Source organism: Malaya genurostris, chromosome 2, assembly GCF_030247185.1.
Source record: "Malaya genurostris strain Urasoe2022 chromosome 2, Malgen_1.1, whole genome shotgun sequence".
Lineage (NCBI taxonomy): Eukaryota > Metazoa > Arthropoda > Insecta > Diptera > Culicidae > Malaya > Malaya genurostris.
The window spans coordinates 331,754,562-331,768,836 of NC_080571.1; the positions used below are offsets into that span (position 1 = coordinate 331,754,562).

The following is a 14,275-nucleotide window of genomic DNA, read 5'->3' on the forward strand; positions in this document are numbered from 1 at the left end:
GACCACTTTTCTAAGTGTATTTTTCCTTGAGTTTCTGATTTGCACCTCTATATAGAAAATAAAGATGTGTTCCACATAAAAAAAACTCCTGTCGATTGGTGCAAAGAAATGCTGAAAAAAATCAATCGTGGTGCTTTAAATTTAGTGTATAACATCTACACAGGTGACAAAACATGGGTTTACTCATATGAACCAGAAACTAAACAGTAGTCGGCTGTACGCTTGTTCCAAGAAGAACCAAATCCAACAAAAGTTATTCGCGCTCGAAGCACTTCAACGAAAATTTTGGCTTGTTTGTTGCTTTAGAGTTTCGTAATAACGTCAATTCTGATTGATATATCACCATTTGTTTGCCAGAAGTTTTTCGTGAAATAAGGAAAACAAACGCAAGACGCAAAATCATTCTTCATCATCACCATTAGCAGGCTCTCACACATCGGCTCAAACAACCGAATATTTGAGCACCACCAATCGTCGAATTGATGGGCCACCCGCCGTATAGTCCTGACTTGACACCTAACGACTTCTATTTGTTCCCTTCCGTGAAGAATAAACTGCGTGAAGAGCGTATTAAACTCCTGAAATAGCTGTTAAAGCGTTTAAAAACCATGTTTTGGGGGTACCTCAAGAAGAGTGAAAAAAAATTATATGAAAATTGGTTCGAGCTTATGCTATTGGTTGACAAGAGAGAGAGCTCCACGTTTTCCAAATTCGAAAAAGTCCCCTGAAATTTAAAGAATCGATAAAAGTTTTCCTTTTCATTTCGAAGAAAAGAACAATTAAAGCTTTTTTAAACGTAAGAACGTATAGCGAGTGAAGAGGATTTTCAAAAATACTGATAGGAAAGATTAGTTGATCAAGGCGCGTTTCAAAAGCTAGACAAGTGACTCAGAAAATTGCGTCAAATCATCTCAAATCCATGGATTCAGAAGCTACGAAACTGACTCCAGTTCGAATAGAAACCAAAATATGTAGCACGGCGCAGGTTTCGCCTGTACCTTTGACACAGCCAAAGTCATGAGAAAATTCCACAGGAAACGATGCTTTCGTAAATGTGATATAGTATGTGCTGCTAAAATTAAGTGAAGCCATCACAGAGGACCGATGCCGATTCGTTTGAGTCGTGCGCTGAGGGAAAAATGAAAATAATACAAGAAAAGACACGATAATTTGTGACTATGTACGACCAAACGATGCAAGTCGTGAAAAACAAAGCTGAAATGTGAGATTTTACCTCTTCCGTCATATATTCTAGGTGTTGCTCCATCTGACTACAACATACTCCGATCGATTTATTAATTTTTAGTTTGACGTAAAGCCGCCATGACTAAGTTCAGTTTTTGCAATGACTGAGCGGAAATATATATTGGAGAAGCCAAGTGAAAGAAAAACTAACAGAAAAGATGATTTTTTTGGAAAAAGTTACGCTCAGAGACAGGACTCGAACCTGCGTTCTTATGCATTCCGTGCATACGCGCTACCATTTCGCCACTCTGATCTTGCTTTAGCCACTCTAAAACTCGAAACAGACATAGTAGCAACGTACATCGAACATGGTCTACATCCTGGCGTATCTTTTTCCAAAAAAATCATCTTTTCTGTTAGTTTTTCTTCCACTTGGCTTCTCCAATATATATTTCCGCTCAGTCATTGCAAATACTCCGATCGATTAACGAGCATGCTGCTCGAAACCTACACACAAGTTGTGGCTACAACCAATGTAGAGTTGCGTTGTATTGAGACGATGGCCTTCGCGGATTGCACATTGATATCATCATGTTTTCTGCTGATTGACTAATAAGAGATGCTTAGGAAATGATATTGAATTGGATTGATAATATTGGAAAGCACTTCAACTCAGATTGAACATCTCAACAGCATTATAGCCAACATCGCCCTAATATCCATCGTTTACCGAAGGGGATAAAGATTATGCAGGAGAAACTATGCTTATGCTTCACCTACTTTACAGAAGGACAATGACTGGTCAGATTCTTCCATAGGAGTCAGGAAGTTGGTAATTAGAAAGGATTCAAGTGATTTTTTTAATTTTCAAAATTAATACATTGTAATACAGAATATTCTTACAAACAGGAGCCGTTTTTTCATTTATTTTGGTATAATCAACAGACACAATATGGTCCTAACGAATGAAAATATTATACTCTAACGAAGCAACCGGACTCGACAGAAGAATAGAATCGACTAGTTTATGAGTGATTATTTCATTCAAAGAATTAATCAAGACAACATTCCGATTACGGTTTGAAACCCAAATTTTACATACACTAGTTATGATTATGCAACTCATTCTAGTTGAAATGTAAACATTCAAATGTTAGAAATTCACATTTTAATGTACTAGAAAATAAGGAATCATTTCTCTTCACGTCAGCGATTCCAGATAGTAGCAGTGTCATTTCCGTAGATTGGCATTTTTCTCTGAAGCTCTCGCGGTGGAAACCTTTTTTTTCTGCTCGCCAAACAAAACTAGTTTCCGTTGATTTTCCGTAGAAAAAACTACAAGGATCAGCACCATGGGGTTGTTCGAGCCATTGACGTGGAACAAGGAAACCAAAATTTTTAATGATCTACAACCAAACAGTTCAATCAATCGTCTCACTTTTGAATCCGCAATTTCACGAGAGTCTGCCTAGATTGATTTTGATTAGTTGTAACCAACACCGAACATTGTTTGTTTTATAGCCGACGAAATTACACCAATATCCCAAATGTATGCAATTATATCTTTGTACATACCTGCGATACGATTTTGATGTTAAAGCTTCTCTTCGCCAAGCTTGTGTTCAAGTTTTGTATGCAAGAAGTTATTTTTATAGCGTTAAGTTTCTCTACCATTCTGCGATTTCGGTTGAAGCGATAAACTTTTTCTCATTATCAATCGAGTTTATCTTATATAAATTAGAAATTAATCTTAAGCACTCAAAACTTACCCTGAGGTAGTTGTCAATTTCTCAGGCGAAACGACATAACATGGAATTTCATCCGAGCTTGCATGAAACAAGATCAGTCAGAGCATACCATTTAAATCTTCAAATCGTGTTAGGGCACTTTTTGTCTTGCTGTCTAGCAACAACCTACCTCTAGCATGCTACGCGTAGGACTGAAACGTAAGCTATAATTTCACTTCTATTTATCGATTCCGCATAAAAGTAAACCGTATTAAAAAGTAAACCGTATTAAAAAAAACCGCGTAAAAAGAGAATTTCAATGGTAAAATTCTTATGATTAACAATTTTTACAAATCTTCTAATCGGCACTAACTCTTGTAAACGTTACAGGTTGAGAAAGGGACCTTACAAGCAACTAAATGAATGTTGTTTCAATGAAACTAAGCAACGTGTTCCATTAATTTAGCGTTCAAAATTTTGTTCTACAAACCCATCTTTGGTACTGCACGGGTACCAGTATGTGCTAAAAGTACACATGATTGTTTTCTTATTTTTTTACGTTTCGTTATTACCGAAGTTACTAACCAAAGTGAATGAGGAGTTGATTCGCCATATGGGATACAGTTGCGTGGCATTTCTTCATTGACGAATAATAGACTCTCTTGATTTATATTTTCCGGAATGAGAATTTGGAATAAAGGAATGAGAATTTATGTTTTTATTTGGCATTGCTAAACTGTTTCAGATAAGATGTTTCAATGATTCATTCACTCTACAGTAACTTAGGATTTTTGAAGAAATATCAATTCAACTATTTTATAAAAGTGTTATGTTTTAAAAAAGCAAAAACTAAAATCGAACCCACAGATTTTCATTTTATCATTTGAACTATTATCATACAGCGGATCCTACGCCACCAAACGGTATCCAAGAATGAAATCATGGGGATAGGAGACAAATATGTGCACAGTTACCATTTCACCAAGAGTCTCCATTGTACTGTTCGCTCGTGTTTCACTCTGTTTGTAACCGGTTGCTTGTAGGAAAACCATTCACAGAATATGTGAAATTGTACCGAGGTGGAATCTATTATCACAAAACGAAAGCCGCCGCCACACATCACCAAACAAACTCTTCACATTTGATTTCGATGATAATCAGCAACAAACATTCAAATGATTTTAACTTTTTTTTCGAATTCTTATTTAAAGCGCACAAACAACAATTTCATACTAGACACTCGCAAACGCCGATGCCAAATTCTGCTAAAATGACGCCCCACCCAGCCCAACATAAAAGCGCACCAGCGCGTCGTGGAATGAATGATTTTTTCGGGGGTCTTCCATCTAAACCAAACTTCTAAATGTCAGCCACTTTCTGGATCGTGCTGCTCAATTTTGAATTTTTACTCACATGACTGACAACGGTGTTGATGATGACTAGTAAAATTCGCTTTTCATTCGCGATAGCACACAGAACTTTCGATGCAACGTCTACAAATTTTGACTTTGGTGAATTTTCAATCACCTTGCACGCAGCTAACTACTTGCTCACGCCACCAACAAATTGTATGAAAATCCCTATTTAGTCAATCACAGAATCACTAAACAGTTGGTAGCTACCTTCAAAATTAGTTCAGTAACACGATTGAACAGGAATTATCAGATTTTTTCAATTTTTCACTAAAATTACCAAATTTTTCACATTTCCTATCGGCTTTGTTGCGTATCTCTGCACTCGCTGTCTCGGCTGTGAAGATTTTTTTCTGGCCTCACACCTTCAGACATCGCAGAAAATACGTACACAACGTACTCACTTTACTGTTTCTTTCGGCCTACAGTATGAATGAAACAGTGTTTGTGTACGAAATTGACGTAGTAAAAGGTTCATTCGTAAATATACCTATCAGACACCAACACTGACGAACCGCTTGGCTGTGGTGATGCCACCCGATATGCGCATCTCACACCAACACAGTGCTACACGGTTGTCAACGATCGCTGGGTGTTGGTGTTATCTTATAAATAGCTCAAACAGGCTTGAAATTTACATGTTCTTCCTATCCTCGCAAACCAAACGTTTTCTCTGAATCGCAATTCCCCCTCCTACATATGGATTCAACAATCCCCCCCACTCGCTCCACACTGAAATTAACCAAATTTTTTCGAGGTCTGGCGTTCTTGATCAGTTTTTAACATTCATGTTAGCAATGATTCACTTGATTATCAAAAATATTTGGGCAAAGTTTTTCACGTTTATAAAAGTATGCTACTAAAAAGTTTTGCAATTAAATTTGAATTTGAGTAAAATTGACATCATGAAAATGTTATGTTGCATGCGGTGAAATCTCACATGACAATCATTGAAACATATTTTACTAAACAAGCAACTGAACAGGTTCTGATAAACCATACATTTTATTTACGTTTACATTTTTCATAAACTCAGTCTCTCTTAACCGCGAAAACGAGGCACTCTCTGGGAGGTATTCCGAACAATTCTACAATCTCTCACATACACACTCGCCACTGCCAGCTGTGTGCAATGAGAGTGTACACGTATTTATTTATAAATATTGCAACGCACACTACTGCCGCAGCAAGCCAACGGTTATCAATGTAGTTGTGCCCTGTATGAGAGACTTGAGGTGAAGAAAAGTTAACAAATAAAATTGCACTAATTTCTAAAAAAGGCATCAAATTCTTATCATAATCGACTGCACTATGCCTAGAAAAAACCTCTCAAACCCTTCTACGGACATTAACGATCGAGAACACCAATCATAACCGGAATCCGTCGTAATCATTTGTCATAACTCGATGCGTCTTTTCGCTGCCAGGTCACAATCGTCACCAATTTTTCTGCCACTCACCTGTAATTTTCGTGCCAAAAATGTTAGATAGCTCTTCACTGATGAGCGAAAAATACAACTCTCTACTAAGCACACACTTTTAACACCCGGAAACCACTGAAAACTTCCCCCAGAACTTTTGCTTAAATCTGAAAGTCAAATTAATGGACGCACTGAAACAAACTACACGACTTTCTTTGCGAACAACCGGATGAAGACTGACCGAACCGAAGCAAACGTTCAACGCAGGCTTCGATGGACAGTGATTCAAACGAAAAGGTATGGCATGAAACCTCTCTCAAGCGCTGCTACACAATCTACAAAATCGTGACGTCACCAGGTTCGCCACAACGACAGTGTTTGCATAGTGAGTTAAAATTTTAGCCGCGGTGTTAACCTAAAACAATTAATAAGAAGAGAACAACGTCATCGCATGAGGTGAGAATTAGATAGTGAATTATTTAATTTAGACACTATTCTGGTTTACGATCGACACATTTCTGGCTGCTTTGATTGAAATGACAATTTCAATTGGAACATGAAAATTAAATATGCAAATTTATGTTTGTTGTTAAATGTTTCAATCAATCTGAGATATTTGAACGGCTGAAAGCAAAAATCGTATGAGTGCAACCTAGTTTGGAAAACACGGTTATGTATTTTTGATTGCAAAGGTCGGATAAAAACATTGAGAGTAAAAACCGGACTCGGATTTTGTAATGCAAGCGTCGTTTATAAACCTTTTTAAAAAAGAAAACGAACAAACAACTTTGAATGCAAAAACCGGACAAAAACTTAGTCGGATCTTACAAAAAAACGACCAAAATTATACTTATTTAAAGCTTAAATGTCATTGACAGGAACGCAACCCGTTTAATTTTAAGGGTCTGTGTACAGTTACAAATAAAATTGAAATGTTAATCAGCTGGAAAACGTCATGTAAAACGTTAAAAATTTAATAATTTCTGTGTCTTAACTAGATAACACTGAACTTGAATTCACAATTAGATCTTTATTTCAAACAAAACCATTTCCTCATCAGAACAAGTTTAGCTTTGGAAAAGAATCTTTGGATTGAAACGAAAAGATCTATAGTTATCTATAGTTTTGTGAGAGGTGAAATTATCCCATCACATTTTCGATGCAATCATGGCCAATAAGCACGACTTGTAGCACTGATTATGTCATTGAACGTACTCATTTATGGGTATCATTTTGAAAATGACAGTATAGAATAAGCAATTTTAATGAAGAAATTTGAGTTGTCAAATCCTGATGATTCCATTATGTGCATATCGTTTCGGTTTATTATATATCAGGTTTAATTTGACATGAAGAGTATAATTCGGTACCTAATTATAAATGCTTCTAGTTATTCAAGCTAGAGAAAATTATATTCCGATAGAAAAAAATGTTTCATCCACCTAGCAGTAAAATGATACCTTGTTTTTATAGATCCGCATGTTTTCTGATATGTTTGTTAATGTTTCCAAAACTATTATGTTGCCAAAACGGAACCGAGCTAACAGCAAACAAAATACTATGCTGAAAAATATTGTATTCATTTTTTCTATTATTTAGGAAAGATTAGGTTCGAAATCCGGACTAATTTTTATTCCAAGCGATTTTCCATCGTGCTTCGTCCAAAACCCTTACTATTTGGATATGACGGAAAAATCACCAACAAATATATCGATATATTAATACTTAACGGGTTCTTACAATCTATGGCTCGTTTGATTGGTATTACGATAAGGTATCTAAATTTGTAAACATATTTTGTATTCAAGCTCGATTGGGACAGATATAAAAATGCAATTTTTGACATAAACTGACTGAGACTGAATAACTCAAAAAGTAAAGATCAGATCTAAAAACGAAAACAATAGCGTACATACTTCCAGGAAGACTTTTCATTTGCAACTATTTTGGTCAACATCGGTTCAGTCATCTCTGAGAAACACCTTTCTTAATTTTACACACACTGACATTTGCTCAGTTCGCCGAGCTAAATCGATTGGTATACGACTTGGCCCTACGGGTCTCGGAAGTTTTCCAAGTTTTGAGTGGATGCTATACCTATTTTTTAATTTAAAAATAAGGTAAAACCGTTGCGCCCATAGAAACCGATCCTTCCGCAACGCCCTCTCTCGAGATACGTTTAAGCGTTGAATTCAAACAGAATGTATTTAATTTTGTTTGTTGAATTTAACGAGATCATATCAATTTTTGTGTACATGGAAGTTATAAGCGATCGTTAAGTGTCATTACTCAAAAGTATTGTCATTTTTAATGAACGTGTCACGGTCATTAAAAGTGTCATTACTAAAAAGTAATGTCATTTCTATTAAACGTGTAAGGGCAGTAATTCTTCATACAAATTTTGAATGTCATTACTTTAATATCCATCGAAAATAAAAATTAATAATTCTCGTGTAAGGGCCGCTTGTAAGAGCAGTAATGAATTCTTCATACAAATTTGGAATGTCGTTACTCTAATAATCATTAAAAAAAACATTAATCATTCTCGTGTAAAGGCCCCTATAGAACGAACAATGAGTATTACATTTTGTAACATGCACAAGGACCTATCGTAATCAAAAATAATAAATTTGAATAAAAACTAGAGTAGAGAGCATGCCTTTTTCATTGTCAGTTTGCTAATCAATCGAAAACAATATATATTTACATTGTTTTCCAGTAGAAAAAAGTAAAAAAACACGACATAATCATTTCAGTTACATACCGAAAATCGGCACACCTGCCATCGCATACAAAAAGTAGCTACCTTGCGCCAGCGACAAGAAAACAAAATGGCGCGTAGAAAACCAAAATTCAACACTTGTTTTTCTCGCTCGCTCATCCCTTGCAAGTCGCTCTCATTCGAAAGATTACAAAGAAAATATTTTTAATGAGATAAAATTTCAGATGTGGACTTACTGTAGTAAAACTTTTCAAAGTTCTGTTGAATCACTATTCACTGTTGGTTTTATAACTACATATTTTTCACTTCATCACACCTAACCTTCAATCATTAATTTCAGTGCACGGTAAGTAACACAAGAATCACTAGGATCAAAATCCGGATTTGGAGAGTAAACCTTCAAACACGCACTTTGTTTCGAGTACCCTTGGCCGGTTATGCCGAAATGCAATCTTTCCACTGTTTGTATGAAATATTTTTTCTAATATACTACAAATCTGCGAGAATCGCGAAAGACGCACCAAACTCTTCGACAACACACTTATGTTTGTGAAGATCATGACAGCGCGAAAGGAAAACTGCTTTGCGTACCACATGTAAAAGGAACACGAAAAGCATATGATTTGATGGTTGCGGGAAGGAAATAGAGTAAGCATTAGAGCAAACGAGACCAACGATGAGAATATAAACCCATGGTCAAATATATGAGGAGAAGATTGAAGTTTACACCGCGATAAAATTGTAAATCTTTTTCCAAGGATGCTTAAAATTCATAATTCTAACCAATACAAGAGAACTACCGCAAATGATTTCGATAGCGAAGAAAATGTAATCTACAGTGTTTTCTCTTCTTTCTCCGGAAAGAAGACTTGGACGAGCGAAAAAAAAGGTCCCATTCATTGGTTTGCCGCACCCCTAAAAACGTTGCGCAGGGGCGAGTGCTCCCTTCGACCCCCCCCCCCCCCCCCCCCATAAAATTTGTTAGGTGGGCCAAAATATATGAAGTGACCAAAATACCTCTGTCATCATACAGGCTGTAGGTCGTGATGAAGAAAAGTAGATAAAAATATGTATGAAAAAACCTTCAAGGCTATTACCATTTCGCAAATAATTTTAACGTTTGGTTTAAATCTGTCTGCCGAGTAGTTATTCTATCTAGTATAAAAAATAGCGTGCAATTCGATAGTTATTTTTAAATACTCCATCCAAACAGCTTCCATCCGTAAAATTTGAATTGTGCTGAAAATTTCATTAAATTTTACTATTCGATGAAAAATAACTGTCAAAATGACAAATTTTTATAAAGTATTATAGTCATTCGCATTTGGTTCACTACATGAATAAATTAATTAAACAGATGTGTAATGGGTTTTAATAACATCTATTAACGAATATACTGTCGCCTGGGTTTGGTTTTCCCAACTCCGAACATAGGCTCAGCAATTTTTTCTGGTCTGAAGAGGTCAATGATTTTAATGTTAAAACCCCCATAATCGAAACAAAAGTGAAGGTTTTTATCTGGGACTTTGGGACATTTAATATCTGTCATTTTATATCAGTGCTAAATAAATCGCGATAACATTCCGCATGATAAATTCTAAATGAATTATCGTTTTAGTTATAATTAACTGCATGACAGTAAACTCTATTTAAAGCGCGAGCCTAAGGGCATATTCAGGAGTGTTCTAGTTCTAGATGCATAATTTATGTCAGTTTTTAAATTTAAATCTGGAAATTATAACAAAATAAACTGGCAGCCCCAGCAGCGTTTTATCTGTGTTTCAAATATAGAAAAAATAGAACGGCAGTGTATACCAGTTTTAAATTTGACAGTAGAACTGGTCGAATAAATAAAACTAAAACGGATTGCTGGAGATACGTTTGTTTAAGTTTCATTTACATTATAGACCACCCATATGAATCTTGCAGCTGCTGAATTTGCTCTAAGTACCTAACCTAAGTACATCTCTGACACATTGAAGAATTAAAGAACATTCAAATTTATATTACATTTTCAGTGGGTGCATGTGTCAAATTGATCAGCTGCGATTGCATTATTTATACAGCTGTTATTATCATAAAATTTCAGAAAAATTTCATATTTTGCGCATAGAATTTATTACATCTTATCAATGGACAAAAATTCGGCTAATTTAGATGAACTTCTACCCAACCCATCAGGAGAACGAGTATGGAATAAATCGGTGTTTGAAATTTCTAACCTACATATCAACATTTGCAGTCGATAGTTCTCTTCGGTCGTGATTTGAGCCAGATTCCCTGCTTCAGGAATAGTTTCTTGTACGGTATTAGTTTTGGAGTTCTGGGCGGTTTTGCCGCTTTCATGAAAACTTCTCGACCTCAACTGTCGTCTCACATCGGTTTCGGTACATTCATGGGTAGCACTCTGTGCTATTTCGTCGCGTGCCGGTAGGATGAAAACGATGGTATCATTGGCAAAGTAGGAAAAAAACAAATTTGTTTTTCATTTCAGCTACAACTGGTCTAGGCAAAATGAACACGTCGATGAGCTACAGAAGTTAATGCAGCATCAAGCAATGTACGAAGGAACCGAGAAGGAAAGGGAACTCGACCGGAAATCGGAAGTTGCTTAGTTGATTTTTGTGATAAGTGTTATAGTATATGATAATTAAAATAAATTTATTAAATATTACTTTTCGTGGTTCCTTAATTAGAATGTTACGTCTATATTTACAAATAAATACTAAAATACTTATATTGCAAAATGTCCGAAGTTCGTGCTAGCAATGGACTACTGCGACATAGTGAAGCTACACGAAAATGCTGACGGAACTTTGACATCTGGTTCCGTTTCCGGTTGCTTTAGAATTGAAACTGGTAATCGTTTCTTCTTTTTGTTTGCCCTCGGTTCCGACTTCGGTGCAAATTGTACATTCATGTGCCTCACTCTTCTCCAGTAGAAACCAAAGCTGCCCGGTTTATCAATACCATTAGCCGTTTGTCTTTGGACGTACTGTGTGTACATCCTTTTCGGTGACCAATCCGTGGCGGAGAGGTCCAAGGTAGCCCCACTTTCCTGCTGTTCGATACTGAAGTATGATAGAATATCATCATCCATCGCATCCCGCAAGGTGGTGTCACGGGCAAACTTCCCTCGTTTGTCGCAGATAGCTTCACTCAGTTCAACCTGGTGCGCTCGGTAGATTACATTGCTGGAATGGTGTAAAATTTAGATTATACCTCGATATTATATATTGAATCGATATTAAACTAAAAACTGAGAGATTCAAATGTTCGAAATTTTACTCACCCACTTCCTGCTCCGAAACCAATAGTGTTCAGATAGAATTGACAGCACACTGGTTGATAGTTGCCGCTTTCATCTGTCAGCCGGTACGAGTAGGTACAACTTTTCCGAACCGGTCCATCAATTGGTACTTTCGTTCGACGCCGCTTGATCGCATGCCGTTCGGTGTGTTCCAGCATAAACATACGCTGTTCCGCAAATCTCATACTCCAATACTGATCGTTGATGCGGATCTGCTGTTCTGCGCTTATCTTTTCCCGGCAATTCAGATGACAGTTGCATTCCAGATGCAATACAGGATGCGACTGTTTTCTCCTAACCAGATTGCTTACTTTCGCGATGTATTTCTTCGTTCGTTTAACGGGCGGGTATCCTTCTGGTAGTACGAGCAAATCAGGATTGACACTTAGCTTGATTGCTTTTCTGTGTTTGATTGGTTTACTTTCAGAAATAGATTCCGCTGGCAGTGCTTCGAGTGATTGCTTGGGTGCAGACATTTCAAATTTGAAAACTGGCCTATCCTCGTGCGTTGGCGAATTCATCGGTTGTATTAGTTCGTTATCTTCGCATTTGACTGTTTCATGGCATGGTTCCACGTGATACGAAGGTTCATGGTAGCTTGGTTCCGATGCCATGTTGGAGTAAGAATCAGAATAATCATCATTATCTTTGATATAATCTGTCTCTTCTTCTAGCGGAAGTCCGTAATACGGCTCTTGTTTCACGTTATATTGAAAAGGAGGAGGACACTCCTGTGGAACGCTTGGATAGTACAACTCGAGCGGTTTAGATTCTATCGCTTGAGGATAAATCGGACCGGATTCTTCTGTCGTGTATTGTTGCATTGTGGTTGGATGAACAGTAAGATGACTGTACAGCTGAGTTGCAGAATTTTCAGATGGACACAAGTCTTCTCCATGAGCTTCGTATACTTCTTTAGGAATTGGAGCTTGTTCTGATATTGTTTCTGGAATTGACGACGGTTCTGGTAAAAACAGAGGTTGAGGGGGTAGTGCAATAATTGGTTTTCGTTCCGGTATTTCGAAATCATCCATTTCCACAAAGTGTACATCCATTTCACGAAGTATCGCACAATAAAAGCTAGCACTACCAGGCTTTTCACCAAATGGTTCTCTTCTTGCTTTGAAATCTGCATGCATCATTTTTGCATTCAATTGTGTCGGTAAATAAAGCGCTGTTGCACTATACTTGAGTCCTTTGTGATACGTTCGCGGTGAGTAAGATAGAATATCATCCCAGATGGCGTCTCGCAACGAACGATCCCGTTCATATTTTCCTCGTTTGTCACTGAGGCAATCTTTCGAGTGGGCGCGATATATGTGATTACTAAAATAAAACCATGTAGCATCATGTTTTGAAATCGTTTCCAGAATTCTTACCCGCATCCCTTACGATACCCCAGTGTATTGAGAAAGAACGTACAGCACACCGTTTGTAACTCTCCCTTGCCGTCCGGTAAATAAAACGAATACGTATAGGCTTTTTTGACATCCATTCCTCCCAGCGGATCTACAGGAACTCGTCTTCTTTTAACCTTGCCTTGTACAGAATACCTTTTGACAAACTTTTTTTGGTCAACGTGTTCCATTTTCCAGTAAAGATCGTTCAACACCTGGCGCTGCTCGGGACTAATCTTACGCGGACAGGACAGGTAGCATGAGCAAGCCTCAGTAATGACATGTCTCGCTTGTCTGCGCCGTTTATGGCCCTCAGATTTCTTTAGTTCTTTCTTGGTAACCAGAAGTCGCTTTTTTCGTTTACGTTTTGCAGGCTTCGAATGAATTTCGTCATGTCCCGTTACCTCACTGATTTGTAGCAGCTTATTATCGTCATCGTTTCGCTCTTCGACGGGATTATCGTTTTGCTGTGCCACGGAGGCAGCTGTTGTAGTGTCCACTTTATAGTTAACATCATATTCCTTTATGAAGTCCACAGGATATACGGACATTTCTGATTTGTTTTTTATTATTATTGGCACGAAAAACCCCAAATAAAGTCTCTAAAAACACATATTTTTTTACGTGAGTAGATTGATTGTTGATACTTTTTCCATGTAATTGACACTTTACACACAAAAATCAATTTACCAAAAAGTTCAATTGCTTTCTTAGGGTGATCCCACGGAGCAGTAGCAATAATTTTAATCAAATGATACACTGAGAAAAGAACCATAGTAACCGCAACCTGTTTTTCATTGTCATTTCTACTATACGCTAAAATAGTAGCAAAGAGCATGATTTATGACTATTCACCATCTGTATTGTATAAATTACTAGACAACAAAGACTACGACTTGACTAAACTATTTGTATTTATGACTTTTCTGGCATGGTCATACTGACAATGGTAGTCATCTCAAATATAAGAACAAATAGTTAAACTCACAATTTCTAGTAAGGTGAAATTGCTCTTGAACCTTGATATAGGAGAAGCGAAATAGTTATTGCTACCATGTGAATATGTTCACAGTATAATAATGTTACCATAAATAGATACAT

At 37.0% G+C, this 14,275-nt stretch overlaps 3 protein-coding genes across 4 annotated transcripts in view; 1 reads left to right on the forward strand and 2 right to left on the reverse strand.

The window, feature by feature from the left end:
- LOC131431578 (paired amphipathic helix protein Sin3a) overlaps nt 1–5,986 on the reverse strand; it is a 33,222-nt gene extending 27,236 nt beyond the window's left edge. For both annotated transcript variants that reach the window (XM_058597384.1, XM_058597385.1), the window contains exon 1: nt 5,785–5,986. The gene's annotated coding sequence lies outside the window, so the exon portion shown is untranslated. The remainder of the gene's footprint in view (nt 1–5,784) is intronic.
- Nucleotides 5,987–10,478: 4,492 nt separating this feature from the next.
- LOC131431580 (cytochrome c oxidase assembly protein COX20, mitochondrial) lies at nt 10,479–11,141 on the forward strand. Its single transcript, XM_058597388.1, has 3 exons — nt 10,479–10,656; nt 10,710–10,897; nt 10,962–11,141. The coding sequence occupies exons 1-3, from the start codon at nt 10,600–10,602 to the stop codon at nt 11,080–11,082; spliced, it is 366 nt and encodes a 121-aa protein (XP_058453371.1). The 5' UTR covers nt 10,479–10,599; the 3' UTR covers nt 11,083–11,141.
- A 2-nt stretch (nt 11,142–11,143) lies between these two features.
- LOC131431579 (uncharacterized) lies at nt 11,144–13,829 on the reverse strand. Its single transcript, XM_058597386.1, has 3 exons — nt 13,157–13,829; nt 11,760–13,103; nt 11,144–11,661 (listed from the first exon to the last, which is right to left on the reverse strand). The coding sequence occupies exons 1-3, from the start codon at nt 13,723–13,725 to the stop codon at nt 11,241–11,243; spliced, it is 2,334 nt and encodes a 777-aa protein (XP_058453369.1). The 5' UTR covers nt 13,726–13,829; the 3' UTR covers nt 11,144–11,240.
- Nucleotides 13,830–14,275: the final 446 nt, after the last annotated feature.